The sequence below is a fragment of the Chiroxiphia lanceolata genome, chromosome 13, assembly GCF_009829145.1.
Source record: "Chiroxiphia lanceolata isolate bChiLan1 chromosome 13, bChiLan1.pri, whole genome shotgun sequence".
Lineage (NCBI taxonomy): Eukaryota > Metazoa > Chordata > Aves > Passeriformes > Pipridae > Chiroxiphia > Chiroxiphia lanceolata.
Window position 1 is genome coordinate 1,840,368 of NC_045649.1, and position 24,919 is coordinate 1,865,286.

Sequence of the window (24,919 nt, forward strand, 5' to 3'; positions counted from 1 at the left end):
TTACACAAGACAAAATAGAATCCTTAATACAAGCCTTCACTGCAAACGAGTGACGTCCAAAATTGCACTGACAGCTTCCAAAATTCCCGTGTCCCATTTTCTCACCTTTGCTGCTGGAAAAGTGTTTTTCTCTCTTCAAGCCCATAGGACACTCCTATAGCTGAAACCAAAAGATAATTCAGCCTAACCTGCCTCTCCTGACTTGCTCTTAGCTCCTGTCATCAATGATTAACACGGTGGGGGCTGAGGGGATGGCTTGGTGGTGTTCTGCTGTTTGTTTTCATGATTGGCCCATTTTTCAGGCTCATTTTTAGGAGAGCAAGGAGTGGTGATGTAGTTTGGCTCCTGGCCTTAGCTGACTTTACAGTGCTTAGCAAGGAATAAATCATCACACGACTGGTAAAGCAACACACTACAAGGGATCTGAGGAGCAAGGAGCCTCCACTGTGCATCCCCTTCTTCAGAAGAGCCTCACTTGCCTCTGACTTTGGGGTTAGCCTGCAGTTAGTAACCCAGTGGTAACTTTCTTAGAAGGCCTTGCCTTTCATTATCACAGTATCTGAAAGACCCTGTCATCTTCCAGACCAACTAAGAAGGGCTTGAGTTGGGAAGGGGAAGAGAAGAGCACACAGACAGCAGCATTTCGATTTATACTCCCTCTGGAAATAAGGCAATACCCCAATACCCCTCTGCCAACTACCAAGAAGATTCTGTCCATGTTTCTCTCAGTTCCTTCTATATCCAAACACCTTTCTGACACCCTGCTGGCTCTTCCATCCTCTGCAGGACACATCAGCCACAAAGGCCACCTCATTCTCCATGCTTCTCTCCCAGCTTCAATTTAATCTCTGCTGTGAAAAGCCACAGAAATGGAGCCCTTAAAACTCATCTACCTTCAGGGGGAAAAGTAAATATACAAGTTGGCTCTAAGAGCAGATAGTGTCTAAAAGAAATTATGATAATTAAGCTTCAGAATTGTAGATTTCCAAGGGACTACTTCACTCCAGCACCAGACCTCTAGGCCAGTGCCACAGTTAAAAGTTTCACCACATTTCATTAATTGCTAATTACTGCTTCATTACTTCCACTCACGCTCCCGAGATTGCTGCTGTCACTGTTTCCTTCAGGGAACGGTTCAGGTCACTTCAAAACTGCAAAGAGTGATGTGATGAGTAAGGTCAGTTATTGAAACACAAAGGAGTATTCTCAGCTGCTCCCCTCGCCAAGCGCAGTTTGTCATCAGGGTCGTACCACGGCAGTCAGAAGACATTTTTAACTTCAGTTCTGGCTCCACTTTGGCAAACCCCACTCCCAGCATCCAGCCTAAGGAGCAGTGCCTGTCCTGCCTGTCCCCTCTGCAACCCACTGAGGAACTACAGTCAGACTGAACTGCCCATCTGAGGCTAATCCGCTTCCTGCTCAAACTCCTCCCTGAGCAAGTCCAGTCAGAGTTTGGCCTCAAGTTTTCTCAACGGGGCAATGATACTGCTGGGAATTGAAAGCTGGACAATATCCAGAGCTTTGAACAGGTTTCCAAGACTGAAAACAGCATTTAAGTACAGAACTTTCACAAAGCTAGTCACATAATTAAGAGCCAAACCACTTATATCAATATAAATTTATGGGCGAATACTACCCAGTTTCATAATGGAAACAAAGTTAATTTGGGTTTTATTCAGTGCCAGTGCTATTAACTGTGCATCTTAGGCATAACTGAACTTCTCCATAAATCTAAATTTCATTAACACCCTGAAATCAATTACTTTTTGATTTATAGTTAAGGCCATAGTGCTGACAGTTATTAAACACCAGCTTACCCTGGCGTTTCCACACAAAGTGCAAGCTCACCCTAGGTGGGGAGCAGCCTCTCCAGTGTTCCCAAAGTGCAGAGAGAAGTTTTTGAAGTAGCTCTCCCTTCACTCTCAACACATTAGGTGGATCCAGGTCCCTTCCAGCTGGTGCTAGCACTGTTCTAAGAGATGCAGAGCTGCTACGTGGTTTTCAGGTGCGACGACAAGCCTCGGTCACCATTCCCGCCAGCCAGGACTCCTAAATGCACTAATCCCAAGCAGATCCTGTGCTACTGATCTACTCCATGCAGGGCTCTTCACGCTGCCCACACAGCTGGCAGCGTGGCTGGCTCCAGCTGCAGGGCTGGGTACATCAGCACTGCTGCAGGAATGAAGGCAGGGGGCCTTCTCCAGGCACGGAGCTGCTCCCAGGGCTCCCGTGGCTCTGACGTCCCCACACTCCTCCGCCGAACACTCGCCTGTCAGAGCACATCATTATCTCAGGGGATGTGTAGCTCCTCAGCAGCCACTTTGGAGGTGGGTTTAATTGTGACCCCACGACAGATTTCATTACATTTCAACTCAACTGGTGTCGAGTTGTGCTCTGTCATCCACCCGGGGCAGTCAATTGATTATGAAGCAAGTATTTATTCACCTTCTCACTCGAGAGACTTAAATTAAGGCACTTCACCACAGCCCCTTCATTTCTTAGTTGTAATTGAGGTTTCATTACCAACTGGCTACTGGGTCATTGTTTTGAGGCACAGGTAGCTGACAGCTCAGGACCTGGGGGTACCTCGGCATGAGCTTCCATTTGTATCAGGCAGCATTTGCCCATTCATCTCTCTGATATGCAGATAATGATCTCTGGCTTCAGCAACAAATCAGTTTTGAATATTGATTCACTTTCACCCTGCTATCCCCCAATCTAAACAAATCAATTCGCCCACAAGTGACAGGCACTTCTCCCTGCTATCCCCCAATTTAGATAAATCAATTCTCTAACAAGCGAGCCGTCCTCATTCAGTAGAGCACCATAAAGATGCACTTCAGTAAATGCTTTCAGGTTTCCTAGGGAGGAAAAAGTATTGTTTTAATAAACCATTTCATATTATTGTTTTAATAAAAGGAGCCACTAACTGCGGTGCACTAACTGCGGTGCACTAGTGTTGAGTTGTATTACAGGTAAAATTCCACCTCCTCAGTCTCAGTGGGGTACACAGAGGACCTGACACAACACAGAAAAAGGGAATTTGTTAAATAGCTGTTCAGCCAGGGAGAGAGCTAATTTGCTTTGGGCTCAGTGCTTTGGCTTTGCTTTCAACACCAGCAATTTAAACTCAAAAACTGGCAGGCATGCTAGCATATTAAGTTCTATCAAAATTCAAATAAGATACATAATCTAAATAATGTAGTGTATAAATTGACTTTAAGGCCTGAAGAAGCCACATATGCAGCTTTTAAGGTCTGTAGCAGCAAAATAAAGACATCCACATTTTCCCTTTCCTTTCTAATCTGCCATTTCATATGTCTTTAGGCACTGTTTTTATACTGTTACATTGGGAATGCAAATATTTCATAGAACTGTTTATAAGCCTGAATACAATTCTGAGCATTTACATTTCCCTATAATTCAGTAAAAGCACATTAAACAATATTTCCACCAAAATCAACCTGACAATCCCCCTAACAGGCTCTTCCATCCCTGCCTCCTATTTCAAGGACACTTCCGAAGTCCTCACGTCCCCTGAAGTACATTTTGACGCTAACAGCCAATGCTTACAGTCTGCAGCTTCACTAAAACCAAGTGAGGCAACACTGTCCTGCACTTCAGCATCCATTCAACTCCTCTTCTTGTTTAAACATTTTCCCAACAAACACCTACCAGCTGTAAGGAAATGAAGGTATGGGAACAGCATCCATTTCCTGTGTTGTCTCACACCTCCAGGACACAGAATGATCTTCCCCAGCTCTCTAGTTTGGTGCTCGCTCCCAAAGAGAAAGGCAATGAGAAAAACATGTTAGCATTAATAACTGCAATTAAAGTTAGTTAGCAAGCAGGTCTCCAGACAAAGCAGGACAGCCAACCCAAGGAATCCCTGGCAGTGCAGCAGAGCCAGCCCTGAGGAGTAAGGCACACAGCTTTTTCTTAATCATACCACTCAGTGAAGGCAAGCAATTAGGATGAAAACATTTGGATAAGGATTAATAATAGACTTTGCAGACAAAAGCACAGTGTTTAACAGGCTTGTGCTACCAAAGCAGCTGTCATAGCCGGGAGAAAATGAAGATCCTGAAGACAAAATCCTTGCTGTTAAAAGTAGGTTACAGCAGCCACACCGAGGGACTGCAAGGCTCAGTGACAAGGCCAAGGGAACTGTGGTCAGGCCTCCTACGCTGCTTTGACCACGCCTGCAGCTGGAGTCTCTCTGAGCTGGTGAACTGCAAAGGTAAAGACAGTGAGAACCAAAGAGCACCTCTGCTGAGCAGGCTGCTCCCGTGCCCCAGCACCCCTCACTCATTAAGGGTGGATCTAAGTGGCAAGATGAGGAAAGCCTGGCTCAAAAAAGAAAAAAAAAAAAGTGAATATTAAACCTCCCCAGACTTCTCCCTACTGCACTTCATTGTTTTGTTCCATGTTTGGTAAAGCAACATGTAAACAGCAACACTGAAAACTTAAAATAAAAGACTTTATTTTCTCCAAATAATATTTATTTTCCTTTCTCTTTTTTAGAAAAAAAGGTCTTTTAACACTTGGACCATTTGCAGACAAAACGAAAATATGCAACAGCCATGTAAATCATCCTTTCTTCTACTTAAAAAAAAAAAAAATATGCATCCTTCAAACCAAAAGCACACATGGATTAGTTACAATCCAAAAGTTTCATGACTGTACAACCCCGAGGGTTCCCACACGTGCAAACATGAACACCCATGTGTACAGGAAAGGCAGCACACAACTGGTGAACTGTTTGTTCAGGTGGTTATGCCTCAAAGTCTTTGTTTTAAAGATTTTTAGCAAGGAAAGTCTGGCAAATCCAATCAACCACATGTTATATGAGCCTCTCCTGGCTGGTGGAAAAGTTTCCTGCATTTAAATGTCTCCTAAAGGTTCCACTTGTTATAAGTGTGTCTACAGCCACTGGCTAATTCTTTTAGCAAATTTCATTCTTAAGACTTGAGCTCAGCTTTGGACCCATAAGGAGTCACAAGAGAGGGCTCAATGGCAATTCAAATTATTGCCTGAAGAGCAGGCCATGAACAGCCAGAGGCTGAGAGCTTCTCTGGCATAAACAGCTCCATTTGATCCTTCTGTCAAGTGACTGAAGTGCACAAAGAACTGGAACTAAGGATATCAGCATGGCATTCACAAAACAGTTGCAAGAATGAGATGGAGAAACCATTAAACTTTCCCTTGCCAAAGTCTGATAATCTCAGTTCTGAGTTGCTGAAGTGCTAAAAAAGAGGCTGATACTCAAAGGCTACGAGGTGAAATTCAGAGGCTCTTGTTTAAAAATGAGAAACAGGGACAAGTACTGATAAACACTATAATTCCATACCATCCAGAATGGTAAGGGAGGTTACACAGGACTTCCCCCACTTCATCATTAAGAACTGAACCAGCTGTAAATGAAAGGGATGTCAAAAGACAGTTTTTAGGGATGGTAACAGGAGGCTCTGAAGCTCCAGCTCACTGGTCAGCCCTTGCTTTCACCAATTCAAGGACTCATCCTAAAGCATCCTAAAGCACCCAGCTCAGTGGCCAGAAATCAAGGTCTGGTTTTCCTTTCTCCTACTTTCCACATGGACAATACAGTGCAAGTGGGACTGATGGTTCCAAACACCTTCCCAGCACTCCCAATGTCACACCAAGGTTTTACAGTAACACTGCCTTCACATTAACAATGTTTTTAACACCTTCTGCCTGCCTGCGAAACCAGGTCTAGCAGTAGCAACCCGCCCAGTTCTGGAATGACTTTGAAGTCAAATGTTCCCAGTCATTTGCTGCTGCTGAGCTTGCACAATCAGGTGGAGCTGTCTCTTTGCCACGGCAGTGTTTAAATCCCACAGGAACTCCAACAGCTTGCCCTGGAGGAGAACCTCCATGGGCACGAACTGCAGGACCTGCTGGGGGGAGTCTGTGTCCAGTAAAGAGCTCATCAGAGTATTCAGCTGCTGCAGATATTGGAGAACTGGAGCGGGGAGGCCCCGGTACCCAACACACAGCAGAGCAGCGCCGGGTCTCAGGGGCTCCCGCGAGGTGGGACACGCGAACGTGACGCCTCTGAAACAGCAGTGCAGGATGAACACCAGCCCGGCTGTGAAGCGAGTCAGGCAAGAGAGGAGAGGCAAAACCAACGCATCTCCCGTCGTAAGCTGGCTCAGAGAATGCAGAACACACTCCAAAAGCTGCTGCTGGTACTTGGGTTCTCCGTCATAAAGCGAGGAGAGGCTGAAAGTCAGCAGCGTGGCCGAGTCCACGGGCTTGACCTCCATACTGGGCCGGCTCTCTGTACCACAGAGGGAGGGAAAGCCCACCACAAGGCACTTGAATTGGTCACTACAACTTTCATTTAGGGCGTCTTGATGACACCTGGAAAGATCAGCCACTTTTGCCAGTATCAGTTCCCCGGGAAGAACTTCACAGGAGTGACAAGGCTGCAGCACTGCTCTGCTCTTCAGCCTCCCCCCGCCCACCTTCTTCACAGCTTCATTGAGACTTTCCAAGACTTGACCATCACAAAACGGGGAACATTTTACCACTGGTAGCCTTTTTCCTTCCAAAATGTACGACAAGCTACATTCGAGGTTAGAAGGTGATCCTTCCAGGATGCACATGTTCCCAGCATTATTTGAACTATGTTCTTCAGCCAAGTGATTAAAATAGCCCTTTGCCACTTTATCATTCCACGTCAAGGTTTCCATCATCTTCCTTTCGTTGTATGTACTAAAATATTTGTTTCTTTGCCCAAACCATTTTGCATTCATGCTGCAACCAGCCTGAGATTTCTTGACAAGCCAGTTTTTTCTGGCAATGGGTTTCATACGAAACCTTTGCATGAAGAACTGTGCTGCACAGTCTCTTAACTCGTTCAGTTTGATCTGCTCTGCTTCTTCCATGCGCTCAAAGAGACGGATGTTCTCAGAGATAGTCTCTACCTGGCACCTGTGGAAGAACAAGCAACACTCTTCATGTGTTTTAAGGAAAGATTCCGGTAGCGTATGCTGGGGGAAAAGGGCTTTGTTGACCACTTCTGTTCCAAAGTTCTGCGTCATTTTAGGGAGCAGCAGATGAAGGCTCTCCCTGCCCAAATAACGCAGACAAACCACGTAGGCCTCTGAGTTTCCAGCTTTGCTAGTGGCTGGCTTAAAGACATGGACCTCCTCGAAAGAGCAGTTTAGCAGAAAGAGCAGGTTGACAGAACAGTGTTCAAACAGCGTGAACATCTTCAGAACGAAGGATCCTCCAGTGCCCAGGATCATCAGAGCAGTGACTGTTTCACAGTACAGAAGGGGTGAGACCAGAGCTTCCTGCTCACCCGGATTTCCCTGGCAATCAAAGCTGCCATCAGCAGTCACCAAGTGAACTGTGGTCATGCTGCTCACAAAGTTCTGAAGTCCTGATAGATGTCTTAATGTCATCACATCCCCGGTGTTGTCTGGGCCAAAGTACCACCAAGGCAACGTATTTGCTATCAGACGGTCGTCCATGATCATCATAAGGGTGTCGTTGGCTTCATGGTACGGGTTTAGAGTATTAGCTACCCAATTCCAGTGGCAAGGGACATGGTGGGACTTCAAGTAGTGATTGAGACTGGCTATGAAAGCTCCAGGCGCTTCACAGAGGTGGACAGAATTCAGTTCTCCCTCCTGAAGAGCTTCTTCTGGGAGAAGAGGAAAACTGCACAGGATCTCATGAAATTTGCACCACGCCTGGGTACACAGCTCAGCATTCACAGATTTCCTCACGTGAGATATTATTTTCCCTGCTTTATTGGTAAAGGAGGTGTGTCGATGCCAGTCCTCCAGGTTCTTATCACTCAGCTGGTTCTTCACTTCATTCATTGAGTCCTTCAGAGCCAGGAGCGAGGGAAATTCCTTGTGATCACATATAAAAACATTGCTGGGATCTGGCAGCTTCCATTCATTATTCACTGGCTCAGTGTAAGTAAACTTCTTTGCAAAGAGCTGCTCAATTTCAGAAAGAACTTCAGGACTGAACTTTTCAAGGTTTGTCTTCTGGTCAACATAAGGCTGCTTACATTTGTCCATTCTTGGATGGGTTCACAACCTGGAAAACAGCAGGGGAGAAGAAATCCCAATCATACAGGTTATAGAAATAGGGACAGTTTTTCATAAAAAATAAAAATGTCCCCTGCTTAACCTCGGTATTCCAGAACGGGAGAGCAATGCTCCACAGAATCATGCACCAGTGAGGAAAAGAAATGAGGGCTATCCTGAATAAGGCCATTTGGAACTCAGGAGGTTCACCAGTTCAGTTGCCCTTCTTGCTATTTACACAGCAAGGGAGGAAGAGTTTGCTGCTGCTTTGGCCCTTCACTGACTCCAAGTACTCTGTTCACTGTGTGGGTCTAAACACTTACATACAAACACCTCTCTCAGTCACAAAAGAGAGCACACCACAAACTCTATGAATTAAACAAGCGGCCCAAAAATCTTTTAGTCTGTTCATGGCAGTATTTATCTGAGAGGTCAAAGTATGGAAGGTAGGGAGCCACAAGGAAAGGCTCCCTTTGAAAGGGAGCACGGCTGCTGCTCTCCCAGCTTCCCAACAGGGAATAACCCCCCCATCTCTTCAACCAGATCCCAGGTGATGCTGGGAAAGCCCTGACTGGCACCCTCCAGCACAGTTTCTCAGCTGAAGAGGCCCTGGGGGGAGGTTGGACACCAGCCTGTGACCAAAGCCCCTTTTTTTGTGCTCAGCATTACAGCTCTCTGCCAGGCCCCGGCAAACCCTTATGCCTCCCTTTTCTGACTGAAAAAACTGTGGTAAATCCGAAGTGAGAGGAGAGTTGTTTGCAGCTGTGGTCAATGTGAACATGTGCTTGATGCTGAAGAAGAAAGCAGTGCCAAGTGTTGTGCTGCGAGTGGATAAAAGCAGACGAACACAAGCACACTCTGCACAGAGCCAAGGAGGCTGCTGCCATCTGCTCCAGCGCCCAGCACAAAGCACACACGGCACAAGTGACAGTCACTAACCAGAAACCAGCCAGCCAGCAATTTATTCCGAACTAAAACGTTCATTTAAGCAAAATAATTTAATCAAAATTACCACCAGAGACAGGAAACCTCTCTGCGTTATCATTTCAACCACCCCGTTCCCTTCAAAAGCAAAATATAATCATCTTAACGTGTTATGAAATAGCTGGGTGAGAAAAACTACTGGGTTAAAATTGAAAGAGTCGAGAAACTTTGGAAGTAAACAGCACAAAGAATGGCCAGCCTCAACACTTTGCTCTTCCCCTCGAACCCACGTGGCATCTCAGGCCATGGCCATGGCTGTCTCCCCTCATCACCATCAGCCCTCTGGAGAGAGACATGTGGTCACACACACAGCTGAGGTTTTCTCTCTTTGAGGCCTTTCAATGAGCGGGTTTAGTTTCACTGTACTTTGCACAAATGTACTCTGGCTTCAATCTCATCCTTTCTCACAGCATGTGCTGGAGAGGAGAGGGAAACTCAGGGAAACACAGAGACTGATGTGTCCTAGGCTAGTTTTCCTTCATTTTAAACATCAACTATGAGGCTCTTAATTACAGCTCACCCCAGGAAATTGTAGAAAAGGCTTGGGTTGGAAGGGACCTTAGAGGTTATCCCATTCCTACCCCCTGCCATGAGCAGGGACACCTTCCATTACACCAGGTCACTCTAACCTGGCCTTGGACACTTCCAGGGATGGGGCAGCCACAGCTTCTCTGGGCAACCTGTGCCAGGGCCTCACCACCCTCACAGGGAAGGATTTCTTCCTAACATATGATCTACATCTCTCCTTTTTTAAAGCTTTCCCCTCTGCCCGTGTACAAAGTCACTCTCCTTCCTTAGTGTAAACCTCCTTTAAGCACTGGAAGGGGCTCTACGGTCTCTCCAGAGCCCCCTCCAGGCTGAACCACCCCAGCTCCCTCAGCCTGTCCCAGAGCTGCTCCAGCCACAACACTAACAAGCTCACCCCTAAATCCCTAACCGGGCTGTGCCAGCGCATGACAACAACAATCCTGCTTTTCCATCATCGTTTCCAGCTCCCCCCCTCACACACACACACACTCACTCACTCACTCCCCGCCCCCGACCGGCGCTGTGCTCTGCGCTCCCCGCACGGCTCCTCACCCATCCCCGCGCTCGGCTGCGGCCCGGCCCGGCCGCCCGTCCCTCCGCCCCGGCCGCTCGTAGCGCCGCGCCCGCCCCAGGCGCCTCCCCGCGCCGCCCGCTCGCTACGCGAGGCCGCGGCTGCAGCGCGGCCCCGGAGCCGCCCCGGCTCTTACCCACAGGCCCGGCCCGGCCCGGCCCCTCGCCCGGCCCCGCCGCCCGCACCTCCCTCCCTCCCTCCCGCTGCTCGGGGCCGCCGCCGGGGCTTCGCCATGAGCGCGGGGGAAGCCTCGGGGCGCTGCGGGCAGAGGGTGAGGGCGGCCCCGGGCAGCGCAGGAGGCAGCGCAGGAGGCAGCGCGGAGGTGGAGGCCGTTTCCTTCTCAGGAGCTAAAGAGGGGCTGCTCCGTCAGGGAAAGGGCGAGCGGAGGAGCCGACTCCCCGCAGTGGGGCAGCCCGGCAGGACGGGGAGCGCTGCCAGGAGTTATTCCCCCAGCACTTACCGGGTGGCTCGGGGAGACGGCGGGAGGGAAGCGGGGTTGGGATGTGCTGGGCACCCGCTGGGGAGGGAGGGCCGGGGCTCAGCGCCCTGGGTCAGGCTCAGCGCCCTGCAGGGCTGTCCGGGGAGCAGAGCCTGAACCAAACTCCTTCCTTCATCTCCCAGCCCGGCAGAGGCCAGGGCTCAGCACACCCAGGGTCTCCAGCCTGGCCTGCGCCTCCAGAGCCGGCAGTGATGCTCCTCCAGAGCTCACTTGGGCCTCTGTAACCCACAAGGCAGACACTTAAGAAGACTCTTCACATAATAACCCACTTTGGTGCCCCTTCTAAATCCTCAGGAGACTCGTTACACCCAGCTTGGTTTAGCATGAGGCATGAGCCTTGAAATATTAACAGATCCATAATGAGCATCATCAAGCATGCATTGCAGCAACCCTGGAAACACACAGGTACTTTTTAGACAGTAAAACAGCATCTAATCTGCACACAGAGGCAGGAAGGTCAAAGCAGATTCATTATTACAGCAGGCAGCAGGTGCAAGTTGCTCCCAAGACTTTAAATATTGTGGGGATTTTCCTATATGCAGGTTCAGGAAAGAGGCATTGCCAGCCCGTTTGGGAACAAACAGCCAACACTGGAGCATGAGTAAGCAGAAATCCTTTGGCTTCAATGCCAGGCTTCCTGCTATTGACTTTTGCACTCTCACATACTTCTTCACGAAGCTCAATCGAGACCTAAGCCAGAAGTAGTTTTGGTACAGAAATTCAGTGCTGTGACTACAAAGAACTCCACAATTGATGATATGACTTGGGAAAATTTTGCTAAAAGCCCAGTAATTGGAAAAAAACCCCTTAACATGTCCATCTTAAGGATGTAATAGTGTATAGGTAAGTGATCTTTTCTCCTGCTCTAGGTAATAAAAGAACTAATATATTAAAGTAAGAAATCTATAACCAGACAGCGTCTCTCTTTTCTTTTAAGCTACTTGCCTATTTTCGAAAATGAAGCAATAGTACTACAAAATAGAACCATAAATATAGAAAAAGCCCACAGGAATACAAGAAAAGGAACACAGGACTAAAACTCTTGTAATCCCTTGGAGGAAAAAAAAAAGATAATGTATTTTTTAAAACTAAAACTCTCCTATTGACCCCTAATAAGGAGTGTAACCAAAAGGTACTGGTTACCTCACCAGAAGTTTTACCTAATGAGAAAAGAGTTGAGGTGCAGATGGAAGATTTCTGTGTCTGCAACGCCTCTTCACCCTTTGACTGGCCTGTTTGAAAATCACTTGTAATCAATCAACATGTTTGGCTGTGTAAGGGTGGGAGGGAGAGCTGGGGAGAACGAATGAAAGCAGGTGAGCAGCTGGTGAGGTGGGGAGCTGGGGGTGTGGTCTCTCTTTTATTGCTCAGGGCACTCGGTAATGGCATTGCTAAAATCTGATCTTTGGCTCATGAGAATTTAAAGTTAATGAGCATGTGGTACAGTCTGAAACATTTGTGTCTTGTGTTTGTAGTAAAATCCTGAACAGAGCTTTCCTTTACTTTTGGCTTTCCCTCCGGTACCTGCAGTGGTGCTGTGATGTTTCAGTGACCTTCCTTTTGATATTCCTGTGTGCTCACACACCAGGCACCAGACACTTGCACTGACTGACTTCTGTGGGCCACGGGTAATTAAGTCATTGAGCTTAAGGGTTGATTCTTTTTAATTTCTTCTTAAACACTTAAATCACCTTGTCACGTGTTCTTGGGTTTTTAAGCGTTTGGATAACGCTACCAAGAGGAAAACTACTATTCAGCTCGTAGGGGAAAGTGGTGTGTAAGAAAGACTTTGACCTTTTCAGTCCTACCCTGGCTTTTACTGTAGTTTGCAGCTTTTCAGTGTCAGTCTCCTGGACTGCTGAAGATAAGGCTCTTCCAAAACAGAGGAGAGAGCAATTCGTCACTGGGCATGTGACAGTACAAGAGCCCTAGCTAAAATAAATGTGATTGAACAGCACACTTAAGAAAAATGTGATACTTTTCCTGAAATTAAACCTTTAACTCAGCTTGTGAGCTTCAGAGTCCTCCTATGTTTTCTGAAATCTCTTCAAGGTAAAGCACAAATCTGAGTAGATGCTTCTGTCTTATGCATAATAATACCTTTTTTGGGTTTTTTTGTCCATGTAGGACACTGAAAATGGGAACATAGATAGCACTCTGTTCATGGATTAGTCCTGCTTCTGTGGACCTAATCTTTACCAGCTGATTGACAGCTGATCTTTTCCCAGTCAGACCATAACCTGTGTGCACAGCTGTGGCACCAACAGCCCCAGATGGAAGCATCTGCCTTTGAGGGAATACCGGGCAGTTAAACATCTCATTAAGAACAGCACCCTCTTGTTTATGCCTCTGACTTTTTTCTTTTTCCTTGTGTAATTATACTATGTGATGGAGATGGGGAGTATTACTGGAGCGTTTGGGAGCTCTTTCAATCATACTGGATGTGCAGGAAGTCCTCTGGGAAGACTACGGTGAGCCCTGGCAGAAAATCCATAGGTTCTGTAGGACATCCCATACTTCTCACCCTGCTTCTAAAGATCAGCCCCAAACCCATGTAATTTTGGGATAGCATCGGTGTGGTAGAGTGGTCAGGAGAAGGCTCTCAGTCAGGTGTGAGAAGAATCATCCACAGTGATTATGTGCATGATTGTGATTAGATTTATTGCTAATTCAGTGCCTAAACTTTGCCAGTGCAGTGTCTAAATAACAGCACTGTCATCTGTGGTGCACGATGCTGGGATGGCTGGTTGCCCTTAATGCAGTGGCTTTGCATGACCTTGGGGACTGCTCTGTAAGGGTCATTCTTGTTCTGCTCCTGGCCTGCAGTCCAAAGTCAGACAGATCTACAGTTCATTTTCCTCACTGGAAGAATTGCAGCCACTATCAGCTACAGGGAGAGTGAGTTGGGAGACTTCAGTAAACTACATCTAATATAGACAATTAGTGAAATGATCTACGGTTGTCTAACCTTTGCTTATTTAAACAAAAATCAGTGAGATGAAAAGGAAAACCTATAGACTTTTCAATAATGTGGCATTATTGCTCCACAAATGAGATAATGAGGAAGCATTGATCCTGTTGGAACAGCACAAATACATCCTGACAGACCATGGCTACAAATGGTGCTCTGTTCACCTACTGACCTCCAGAAAGCAGCGTTTTCCAAGGAGGGCTTTTGGAGAAATGGGAACATGGTCCTGCAGCCTGGTGAAAGGTCTGGCATCCAGTTCCACAGTGTGAAAGTATGACTGATTAGTGAAGAGAAAACCAGACCACAGAGCAGGATGAACCTTGGTCCTCTGCTGTTCTGATAGGAGTAAGTGTCCTTCCCAGGGAGAAGTCATATTCTTCCTGTGGAGAAGCACATTGGAGCCCCAGGCCAACAGCTGGCTGTGATGCCAAAATATGAACTGTATTTACCTGTGTTGAATAGGGGAATATATCTGTTTTCAAGAATCTTTAGTGATACATAGAACTGTGTAGTATCATTTAACTATCTGAGAATTGTTTTCTTCTGTGACAGGCCTGAAAGCATTTCTTTCTTATTCCTTAGAATTTTTAGTTCTTTTCAAGTTCTTTCTGTTTATTGTGGGCCAGAGGGGTACCTGGCCTTTTGTAGTCTCTAATCTGCCAGGATCTGCGGTTTCTTTTCCACTTATCCTCACTAAAGTGTTGTTTCAGTCATCCACCACACTTTCCCCTGAGCTCTCTGATTTTTTGCCTGCCTCAAAGCACTTCCAAAGCAAAAAGCCCATCCATTCATCCCAAGCCTGACATACTGCTGATCCCTGGTTGTACTGGTTTTATCCCTTCAGAAAGTACAACTCCTTTCCCTCAAATCCCCAAAAGGTCCTTTTGGTACCTTTTCTCACTGAATTCCTTGGCACAGGTGCCTTTGCTTCTGCAAACCCCCATGGCCACAACCCCAGCCTTATCCTTTGCTGTTTGACACCTCTTCTAGGGCTGGAAGATGGAAGTATTGGCTGGCATTGAGGCATCTCTGCTCTTTTACTGTTTTCTGTGGTATCATTTATTCACAGGTTTCATCTAGTTGCTTTCTCTTTCTGCCCGAGTCTTATAAAGGCAGTGAGTTTTTACAGAGCTGCCTTACAATTTGTGAGTGCTGTGCCTGCTTCCCTGCCAGTAAACATCATGAAACCCTTTACATTAACTGATCTCTGCCCTAAAAGCCATTTCCTCACTGCCCTCACAGGAGGGCTGTTCAGGGCTGCTCATTTTGGGCGGCTGGAAGCTTTTTTCTGACGTCTTGCCTAACTGAGCACGCATCTCCCTGGCTTCCTGCTGCCTGTCTTAAGTTTCTGTATCTCTCCTGCCTCCATGGCAACATTTTCAGGCTGTCATCAGAGCATTGCTTTGCTCTTATTTTGCTCAGCTAACCATGACAAGCTCTTTGAACGTCTGGTTTTCTGTTCCCTTGGCCATCCCTTTGCTGCATCTGCTCTGGTCAGAGGTGTCTTTTCTGTCCACTTACAGTGAGCAGCAGGGGCACCACTTCCAGCAGATCTTGCTAGAGTTTTCTGTTACAATGGTCTGTAGGGGAATAACTTTTTCTGGTTTATAATTTGATTTTATTTAACTTTCCTGTGGCTGGTGACACTCCAGTGGCTGTCCAGGCTAACCAGTGTACAAACAATGATGAGTTTCCCAAACGAAGAGTTTCCAAATTGCTGCAAAACCACAACTGATTAGTTCTTGGCATTTAGTGATTTTTCTTAATCAAACCTGGCACCTGTGCTTTTGGTAGTCAGCAGAAAAACGAAATCTTTCAAAGCTTTGTCCATTTCACCTTCCTCCAAAACACGGAGGCAGAATCCTGGCTTTTCTAAGGATGAAAGGAATTGGGAAAAATTCCCCTAGGCAGTTGAGCACTGCACCTGTAAGGGTATGGTAATGCCTGTAGGGCTTTGGGGGGATATTTTCTTCTGGGCTAGGCTAACCAGGGTTGTCCCCACTGTGTAGACACCCCGTTCATGCTTCTGCATCTCAGTTCCCCTTCCCAAAGGAGTGATGTGCAGTATGGGTGAGAAGACTGCAAGGTAATTTGATGCTGTGATAATGTCAGCACACAGGGAAGTGGGAGACTTACCCTAAAGCATTAATTAAATGTTTTGATGAAATGCTTGCAAAATACTTCACGACACTTCTTTAGATAGAAATTGCTGTAGGAATGTAAAGCAGTGTTAGAAAATGATTTCAGGTGATTGTGCCTGCGTCCTGTAGCAGTTGAAGTTCTAGCTACAGAAGCAGGGCTTGAACGACAGCCAAGTCAGTGAAATCAGGATTATAGATACAAATTGCTGCAGACACATACATACAGAAAGAGATGAGTGAGATTCTTTCAGGACAGAAGACCGTCAATACTTTTTTCAGGATTATGCAATCTATTCAATAGCTTATTTTTCTGGATAGATCTGCTCTGGGGTACTCCCTGCAGTCTAATTGGCATGAATGCCCTCAGTGCTCAAATTAATTTTTTCCTAGCAGGGTGAACCTTTATCTCGCCCTTGTCCAGCCGATGCAGCATTACAGGTTAAAACTCAAGTTAATTTTTGTTGCTGTTGAATAACAGACACTGCAGAAGGATAGATAAAATGGTCCCTTTTTGATAATCCTGTTTTCCATGTAAATCCAAGCTAGGAAGGAGATTGTCTTAGACGAGGACAAATTGGGAAGAGCTCTCAGGCTGTCTGATCTCTCTTGTCTGCTTTGCAAAAAAGAATCAGATTAATGAACGTAATCAGATTAAGGCTAAAGAAGGGAACATATCTGGGGGGCATCAGAACTCTGCTGATACCAACAAACTGTATGGAAAATCAACGTTATTGGCCTAGCATTGCTCTGTAATTTAATTAATGGGAGCAAATAATGGCTTTCAAAGAAGTCCTGAGTGATGGCAAGAGGAGCTTGGTCTTCCAGAGGGCAAAAAGACCTGAGGGAGCTGGGAAGTGGCTCTAAGACCCTGGTTTAGGTCCTCTGGCACGGTGGTTCATGGCTAAGCAGTGTGGGCCTTCTTTGGGCACAGGGTTTGGTGCAGTTAAATCTGCCCCAAACCATCTCTACTCTCAGTCTGCTGTGTTTTGTGCAGGAAAACAACACTGTAGAAAACAGAGGATATACCCAGAACAGGCAGAGACAGAGATGACTGAGGTTCAGAGATACAAGAATGAGAACGACAAAAAGGAGACGTGTGAAAAATGAGGGGGAACGTGGTGAAAACAGAGTTAGAAAGAGGGCACAGAAGTGAAAATGATTTATAGAGCAATATTAGACCCTTAATGTTGATTTTTTTTCCACTGCCTCCAGCAAACTGAGAGCAAGATGTACCATGCCAGGGCAGCAGTGTACTGCTGGGTCCTGAAGTGGCAGCACTCTCACCTGCTTATCTTTAGAGAACAGGCATTTTAAGCTTTCTAAGAGAAAGAATGTGGTGGAAGTGGGAACACACAGAAGAAAGGGAGAAGAGGGTCAAGAACTTGAGGGAGAAGGGCCCTTATTATGGTTTCTGATCAGATCCATTTTCTGTTTCTTCGGTGCCAACTGTACCTTTCAGGAAATAAAACAGAATTTGATGTTTAAATTCTGCTGGTTGTTACAGACTCCCAGCCTGTGCTGGCGTCAAGGCTGGCACTGGGTTTTTGTTTTCCAGAATGAAGTATATATCTCCCTAAAAATGCCCAGGGGTTTTCTTGCTGCATTTTATTACTTCGTTTGAATTTGAAGGTCTCTGAGACCTTCTGGGGCAGGTAGTTTTCTGGGGCAACAGATGGGGATGTTTGATGTGGGGTCTTCAAGACCAAGAGGTAGAGATGAATGGAAGCAAAAAGAAATACGAGACTTGAAATGGGTGCTGCCCAGATTTCTAATTTTTATTCTTAAATGTCTGGCTGATTTGTCTAGGAATTGACAAGTTCTGATTGAGGTTTTGTCCCTGTTTGGGATATTTATACATTCTACCCCCATGTGTCCCTTCTGGATCTATTAAGCTGTGAATGCATATTTTAGCTGTGGCCTTTTATCTGGGGCATATGAGGTCTCTACTCATCACTGCTTTTCTTGAATTTTTTTGGCATTCAATTGTCTTGGAAACATCTCTGTCCCTCTGTAAAATGTGGCTCACATCAGTTGTTGGGATCATACACTGTCGCACAAACAGATCCACACAACAAGGTTGTTTTAAGCTTTGTTTTCATATAAAGCAAAGCTGAAATTAGAGGGGCAGATGGTGAGGCCTCTGACTTTTTTTCCCCGTGTCTCCCATACTCAGCTGAACAGAGGCTTAGCACCTCTCAAGGCAGTATTTCCTTTTGGGAAGGGTGAGGCAATTAAATGTGTGAGCAAAACAAAATAAATAAATCTGGGGGAGGAGCTAATGGGTCATCACCCCTGGCTGCCATGAAAGGATGGGAAGACAATGGTGTGGGCTGTGGAAAGCTCTCATTGCAGTGGTGGCTGGCACGGGTCATCCTGCAGAGTCTGCACGCTCCCAGGGGTTGGAATTGCAAAGGAGCAGGTGACTCCAGCTACCAGGTGGTTCCCAGGTGATGCAAGAGTGTGCAAATCCAGGCAGATCCCTTGTCAGCACAGTCGTGTGCGTGCGTGTGGAATTTCCAGGCTTAATCCGCATTCTAAAGTGTGTGTGTTGCGTGTGAGCTTTCTGTGGAGCTCTAGAGCATGTGTGTCATGTGGGGTGAGGCCAGAAAAGCAGATGTCCTGGCCATGCCCCTCCTACTCGGGGATTGGAGGTGCTCAGGGGAAGCTGGGACACACCTCCCGGACTCACGGCTGGAGACAGCAGCAGCTTCTGCCCTTTGGTCAAACAAAAACCTGCAGCTCCCTTTCCAGCACCCATCCCCTTCTTTTGGTTAACCAGAGAGGAGGAGGATGGCCTATGCTGAGGAAGACAGGTAAGGTGCTGTGAAACAGGGGATGCACAGACACCCTGGCTGGAAAGGGGCTGGTGAAATTGCATCGCTTTTCCTCACCTCGTTTTCCTCCTCTTCCTACTGGGCACTCAATAAATGTCAGACAAAGGCTGCTCAGAAGTAAACATCGTATTATTGAAGAGGAATCTGGCCATCTGCCTGTGTCAGGTGCTGGTATTATGAAATATGGCAGTGGTAGGTGACCTTGGGAGAGGTTATGGGCCAGAAGAGGCAACTATCTCATGTGGAGAGGCATAGGCTGTGAATACGTATGGCTGTGTGCCCCCAAACCAATGCTTTAGCTGTTTATTGGGATATGTCTGCTTTTTTTTTACGTGGATTTGCTTTCAACCGACCCAGGAGCACAATGAGGGTGGGGTTTTTCGTGCCATAAAAGATCTGTCACCGGTGACAGTCCTGTGTTTTGCAACAGAGGCGTTTCCGCGGCGGGTGACAGCAATCACAACAAAGGGGATTGTGTTTTCAGCTGATCCTGTGATTTAATCCAAAGCGATGCTACTGAGCACTATTATTAGGTGTGCATTGTTGGAGGCAGAGTAGCTGGAGGGGCCTTTGTGCTACATGTATTAATTCAAGCAGTCAAAAAGCTCGCACGGGCCTCGTGCTCGTGCGGTTCCAGGCTGAACAATGTGGTTGGTGACCCACAGATCGAGCTCCCCCTCTGCTCCTGCTGTGCAGGTATCTCCCTCGCATTCAGAAATTATCAGTGCTCGCCAGTCCCTTTGATGTGTGCATCTGGAAGGCTTCTGAAAACCAAATACTGCAGGCAGATTAATTTTGGCGTGGCTGTGCTCTCAGCACTAGGGACAGCTCTGACGTGCCCAAAGCCTTTGGGATGGACAGGGCTCTGCCAGGCCCCTGCGTGCCAGCTGGAGCTCCATCCAGGCCAGGAGGCATGTGCAGCACTGGAGTTTTAGTTCTTTGGGTAAGAAGCATTTTAATATCTTCTGTTTAAGAAGAGAAAAAAAAAATCCCTGGAACTTGGCACAGCTCAGTCAGTCCCGATATCTTCAGCAGACATCGAGTGATTCATCCTGCACTCCTAAAATTTCTGAGGATATAGGAATAATATCCATTCTTTAATGTTATTTTGCAAGGATGTATGCACCTTTTTTTAAAAAAAAATACAGAGACAAAGGGGATTATGGTCAAGAGGAAGAGCAGATCCTGGTGACCTCATTCTTTTCTCATGCCTGCCACAGGTATGTCAAAAACTTGGGTATTACATATAAATTCTCTTGGTTCCCTTGAATTTCTAAACAAGGATTACAGTTATTCAATGGAGAGATTGTGTGAAATTGTTCATTAATGTATGTAAAGCACTTTTAAAGCTTTTGTCTGGGAGCAAGCGATAATATAGTCAAGTGGAGACCTCATTAATGTCATTTTCACAGCTCCTGCTTATTTCAGGAGCTCATGGTACACTTGGAAAATTCAACAATATGTGACGGTAAATAAACTTCCTCATTTCCAGACTTTTCCTTTGAAAAGTGTTTCAGCTAAGTAGGCCTCTTCATTTTAATCCATGTATATGGAAGTTATTTCTTCTTATTGGATTGCAGGTTTGTGATATTTTTGGGCATTTTTGACATCACAGTTTGTAACTGGGAACATAAGTTTGTTGTACAACACGTTGGACAGGACTTGCAGTAGGAGCTGGACAGCTAGGAGAGGAAAAGCTCACAGAAAATATCTGTGCAGTAACTACCTACCCTGTCAGTATAAAGGAAGAAAAAACATAGACTTGAGATCCTCTATTTCAATGTCTGATACCTCAGTTGGAGGACTCAGTTGTACACAGGCAGTCAAATCCTCTTAGTCAGTGGCCTGACACCTCCTGGAGTGAGGAGCACCACTGTGAAAGCTTTTCTGCATATCCTCTAAGGCTGCAGACAGCAGCATCACAACAGTACTGAGGTTTACACCTCTGGAAATCCAGAGGCTTGGTTAAAAAAAAAAAAAAAACAAACCAAAAAATAAACATTCATGAAGCAGACGGCGAGTGCTTATCAGCATCACAGGTGATGTAAAATTGACTGGAGGCCTCGCAGTGTCTGATTCTCTCACCTCTCAATAAGCAGATCAGCTTCTCATATAGAGAACCTTTTTACCCCTACCTGTGTTGGTTCACTCCAGGACCTCGTCCTCTACCTTGTACGTCATTAATTCTGCTCATCAGTGGTAATGATTGAGTTGCTATCAAGAACTGCTGTTGGTACCCCTGCTTTTGAGGAGAGTTTCCAATCGACCTTGGTATTGACTTTCAGGAGGTATCTGCATTGTCCTGTTGGAAACAGGATTATCGGATTATTTCCCTATTGATCGTGTTTCAAAACTGTGATTAAAGCACCTGAATACTGGGCTAAGAGGTTAAAAATTGAACTTCTCTCCCCTCCCCTGAGACAGCTGCACAACTGTGCAGTGTACACACTAATGCCAACTTCTATCCCACCTCCTGGCAGGGGGGCTCAGTGCTGGATAAACCTTTTTTTGCCAAGGTGTTGGAGCAGTCTCCCTCTTAAATCAGCATGAACTCTGGAGCCCAAATTCCTGGTTTTCACTTGTTTTGATGTAGACTGATGTCCTTGGGCCTCTTGCCTAGGACTAGGCTGTGCCCCCTGCCCACTCTGCGGGAGAGAAGAGGCTGAGTGAGATCTCCATGTTTATCCTCCTGTGCTGAAGGCACGAGGGATCGAGAAGGTGGGTGTTTGAGGTGTGGTACCAGGCCCTGAAGGAGGCACTGGGAGCTGATGGCACTCAACACTTACAGAGATTGGCTCCTCCATCTCTGTAGATGATTCTTGCCCCATGTCTCAGTAGTCAGGCTACTGCAGAGGACAGTGTCTACTTTTTCATCAGCCCAGCACTCCAGCCATGCTGTTCAGGTGCCTTTGGAGTTCCATCCTCTTGGGTTTCCCCATCACAGGCTGCACATCCCTGTGCACACACATATAGGTTGCAATTTCTCAGTCTAACTGTGCTTTTGCCTTCCTTCGGTAACTCTGGAGAGACCAGAGCCCATCAGAAGCAGGAGTGGTTATGCCTTGTGACATTTCTGTGATCTAGGTATCATTAACCATTCTTCAATGACAGAATGAAACCAGCAAAGATGATTCAAATGCCTTCCCTGGGTATATACATGAGATTAAAAGCGATACATCTTCAATAATAGCAGTGAAGCTTCTATTATTATAGCCTTAATGAAATTTCCTTTTCTTTGCACCTTTTCAGGACTTGTATCCTTTGAAGCTTGTTCTTTGAATGGGTTGATAGTCTCCCTGACCTGTTTTCCTTCTGCAGGAACAGCTATGAGGTGTACAAGGAAACAGCAGATTGGTTACGTGCCCGAATCGTCCAGCGCCCAAAAATCGCCATCATCTGTGGCTCCGGACTGGGAGGCCTGGCTGACGTGTTGGATAACAAGACAGCCTTTCCCTACGAGGACATCCCTCACTTCCCACGGAGCACAGGTCAGCACAACCCCAGGGCACCAGCGTCCCACCCCTGGGCAGCCCTGCAGCACAGCCTCACCCAGAGATCACCCGAGTCGACGTGCTCCTCTTGGCAGCGCCGGTCCCCCGGTGGTGAAATGTGTGTTCAGAGTGAAAAAATATAAACACCGCAGCACAGAAATATGTGTTTATTTATTTATTCGGCTTCCAGCCCCTGCTCTCGCTGCAGAGCAAAGCCATGGCCTGGCAGACCCCTCTGAAGCCCCGAGGCCTCGAGAGCTGCGAGTGAGGTGACGCTGTGTTGGTTTGCAGTTGCAGGGCACGTTGGCAGGCTGGTGTTTGGGGAGCTGAGCGGGCAGCCCTGCGTGTGCATGCAGGGGCGCTTCCACTCCTACGAAGGCTACTCTGTCAGCACGGTGAGTCCTCCTCGAGGAAAGCACTCACGCAGGGGGAGTGTAAAAAGAAAAAGGCAGAAAAAAGCAAAGGTGACTGCTCGCTTTGCTATCTAGCTGCACAGTGTTAGCTCTCACAATGAACTTGCATTGCTCTTGAGGTGAGTCTTTCTTAGATTTCAGATTTCTCCCCAGAAAATAAAATTGGGAGTTCAAACCAAGAGGCTTCTACTGGGTGAAGGTGATGCTGTGCAGCCACACAAATTGGCTAACCCTGTTATACTTGCAGGGGAAAACAGTTTATCATACAAGGCAGATTAATTTACATTCTTTAACTCAGGCAGTTTAATCATGATTTAAATCAGCAACCAGAAAACTCTGATAAGAATAATCTATTTTAATCTTCTTTTGCATTTGTATAGTTTACAGCTTTTTTTTTTCCCCTAGAAAAAACTCCCTGGCTACTGCAACTTGCTATACCCTCCCAGTTAACATATAGGAGTGTGTGGATAGTTGCCTTTTTGCTGCCTAACGTACACATATGTACATTTCTGTTAGAAAACACCAACAATATTTACTCTCTGACAGTGTTGTGTGTTCTTTTTTTATTTGGATAGCTTTGAGATTTTCCAGGTGGCCGAGGTTGATTTGTGTTTGGGTATAAACTGCAACATTTGGCACCACTCAGCTTTTTACAGAAAAACAACTATTTTAAAGTCACTCAATACGTAACTAGTTTAATCAAGACATGTTTGTCTGTTAAAATTAACTGGTTTCTTAAAGAAGTGGTGTCCACAGTTAGGAAATTTTCTGCTCACAGCCTCTCTAGCATTTGAGAGGGAGCAGCTATTATCCCAGTTCCTTTGTGACTCCTCAAAATAAAACTGTTAAAATTTTTTTCCAGTTCCCAGTTGTTCCTTAACTTTGGATTGCACTCCAGGGCCATATGCATAAGTAGTCACTTCAGTCATCACAGTGGTTTGATCTCTGCAAGACCTTGGCAGTGAGGAAGAACTATCTGCATGTTCTTTCTGTACCACCTTCATTTGACCTTAGTGCAACTGTGGGAAGTGTGGGCTTGGATTTTAATGGTGTTCATTACAAGATTAAGTTTTAATATGTTTAAAAACCATTAAAATTCTGTTTAAATTAGAAGAATGTTTAGAATTGGAGAAAGTTGGTTTGTCTCTGTATATAGACCCTTCTTTGCACCCACCAACTGTGATACTACAAATGTAGTAGCAGTAGCTGTCTGTTGGCTCTGATATTCATTGCACATGTGCCTTCGGTTCTTCCAGGTCACCTTTCCCATCAGGGTCTTCTTTCTCCTGGGGGTGGAGATCTTGATTGTCACAAATGCTGCTGGAGGACTGAATCCCCACTTCCAAGTGGGGGACATCATGTTCATAAGAGACCACATCAGCTTGTTTGGCTTGGGAGGGCAGAATCCACTGCGTGGACCAAATGATGAGAGGTAAGAAGACATCAGCTCCATGTTACCAATTAATCCTTTCTTCCTCCAGCCACAGGCTGGGACTGCCTGTTGTGCCTGCTGACAGATATTTACTGAGAGTAGAGTCTGGCTCCAGGTGTGCACAAGGGAAGAGTTAAAGCAATAGCTGTGTGTGCTGCGCCACCTGCCCTGCCCTCCCCAAGCACCCTGCCTTGGCTGTTGCTTACTCTTACAAGCCCAGAATGTTCTGTGCCATACAAGCAGGCTTCTGATCCTCTCCTGACATGACCCACTGCTGTCTCTTCTTGTCAGCCCCTCTCTCTGCTGGTTCCTGTTAATTGAGCAGTTGGTGAACTGCAGTGTCCCCAGCCTGTGTTTATCAACAGCCATTTCTGGTGTGATGGAAGGGGTACAACAGAGGCCCGGCAGTGAGAGCAGGGCAAAGATAAAACCTCTCAATCTCCTGATAACCTGTATCCAGGTTGTTAAACTGGGGTGCCATTGTTAACAGAATGTACTCATTGAAGGCATTGCTCTGATGAGAGGAGGTTGTCTTGGCAGCTTCTTCAGAGACCTCTAGACCTACGAGAGTGACCTGCTGCTGGTTGAGCTGGGAAGTCAGGTTTCCTATACTGGCTGTGTAGCAGAATCTTTACCCTGTGGTCAGTGCAGAGAGGAGCTTCCAACATATCCTCACCCCAGACTGCAGTTGCCACTGGGCATAAAGTTGCTTTGAGAGGGATTTTGGACTAGAAGACCTTGAGCTCCCTTCCAACATGAATTTATGATCCTAAAATCCTTCCAAGACACCACCAGTCTGGTAGGGTGGAAGGCAACCAGCATGAGCAAGGTCATGGCACTGAGAGGTTACATTCCAGGTGAACCAGTGCTCACAAAGAGAAGCCCTTTGGCTCTCAAATGGGGCTAAAAAGAGTGTGAGGACACATCCACTGGAGACCCAGGCTGAGCAAAGGAAAGCACATCAGTTGTCAGGAAAATGAACA

General features: G+C 46.4%; 2 protein-coding genes across 5 annotated transcripts in view; one reads left to right on the forward strand and one right to left on the reverse strand.

Annotated features, from left to right (window-relative positions):
* The window catches only part of LOC116793193 (purine nucleoside phosphorylase-like), a 37,448-nt gene that overhangs the window by 5,371 nt on the left and 7,158 nt on the right, over positions 1-24,919 (forward strand). For 2 of the 4 annotated variants that reach the window (XR_004359398.1, XR_004359399.1), the window contains exons 1-4: positions 18,457-18,579; positions 21,919-22,088; positions 22,383-22,486; positions 23,761-23,936. Coding sequence is in view for 2 of the 4 variants with exons in the window: in XM_032700857.1 (XP_032556748.1) it covers positions 18,557-18,579; positions 21,919-22,088; positions 22,383-22,486; positions 23,761-23,936 (473 nt within the window). In the remaining 2 variants the exon portion in view is untranslated. Of the gene's footprint in view, positions 1-11,141; positions 11,151-17,252; positions 17,264-18,456; positions 18,580-21,918; positions 22,089-22,382; positions 22,487-23,760; positions 23,937-24,919 lie in introns of those variants that run through there. The other 2 variants (XM_032700857.1, XM_032700858.1) reach the window with 2 other exon arrangements.
* CMTR2 (cap methyltransferase 2) lies at positions 4,467-10,185 on the reverse strand. Its single transcript, XM_032700801.1, has 2 exons — positions 10,137-10,185; positions 4,467-8,082 (listed from the first exon to the last, which is right to left on the reverse strand). The coding sequence occupies exon 2, from the start codon at positions 8,061-8,063 to the stop codon at positions 5,775-5,777; it is 2,289 nt and encodes a 762-aa protein (XP_032556692.1). The 5' UTR covers positions 8,064-8,082; positions 10,137-10,185; the 3' UTR covers positions 4,467-5,774.

Coding starts and splice junctions, on each gene's coding strand:
- CMTR2 (XM_032700801.1), bottom strand. CDS start 8,063: ATGGACAAATGTAAGCAGCCTTATGTTGACCAGAAGACAAACCTTGAA.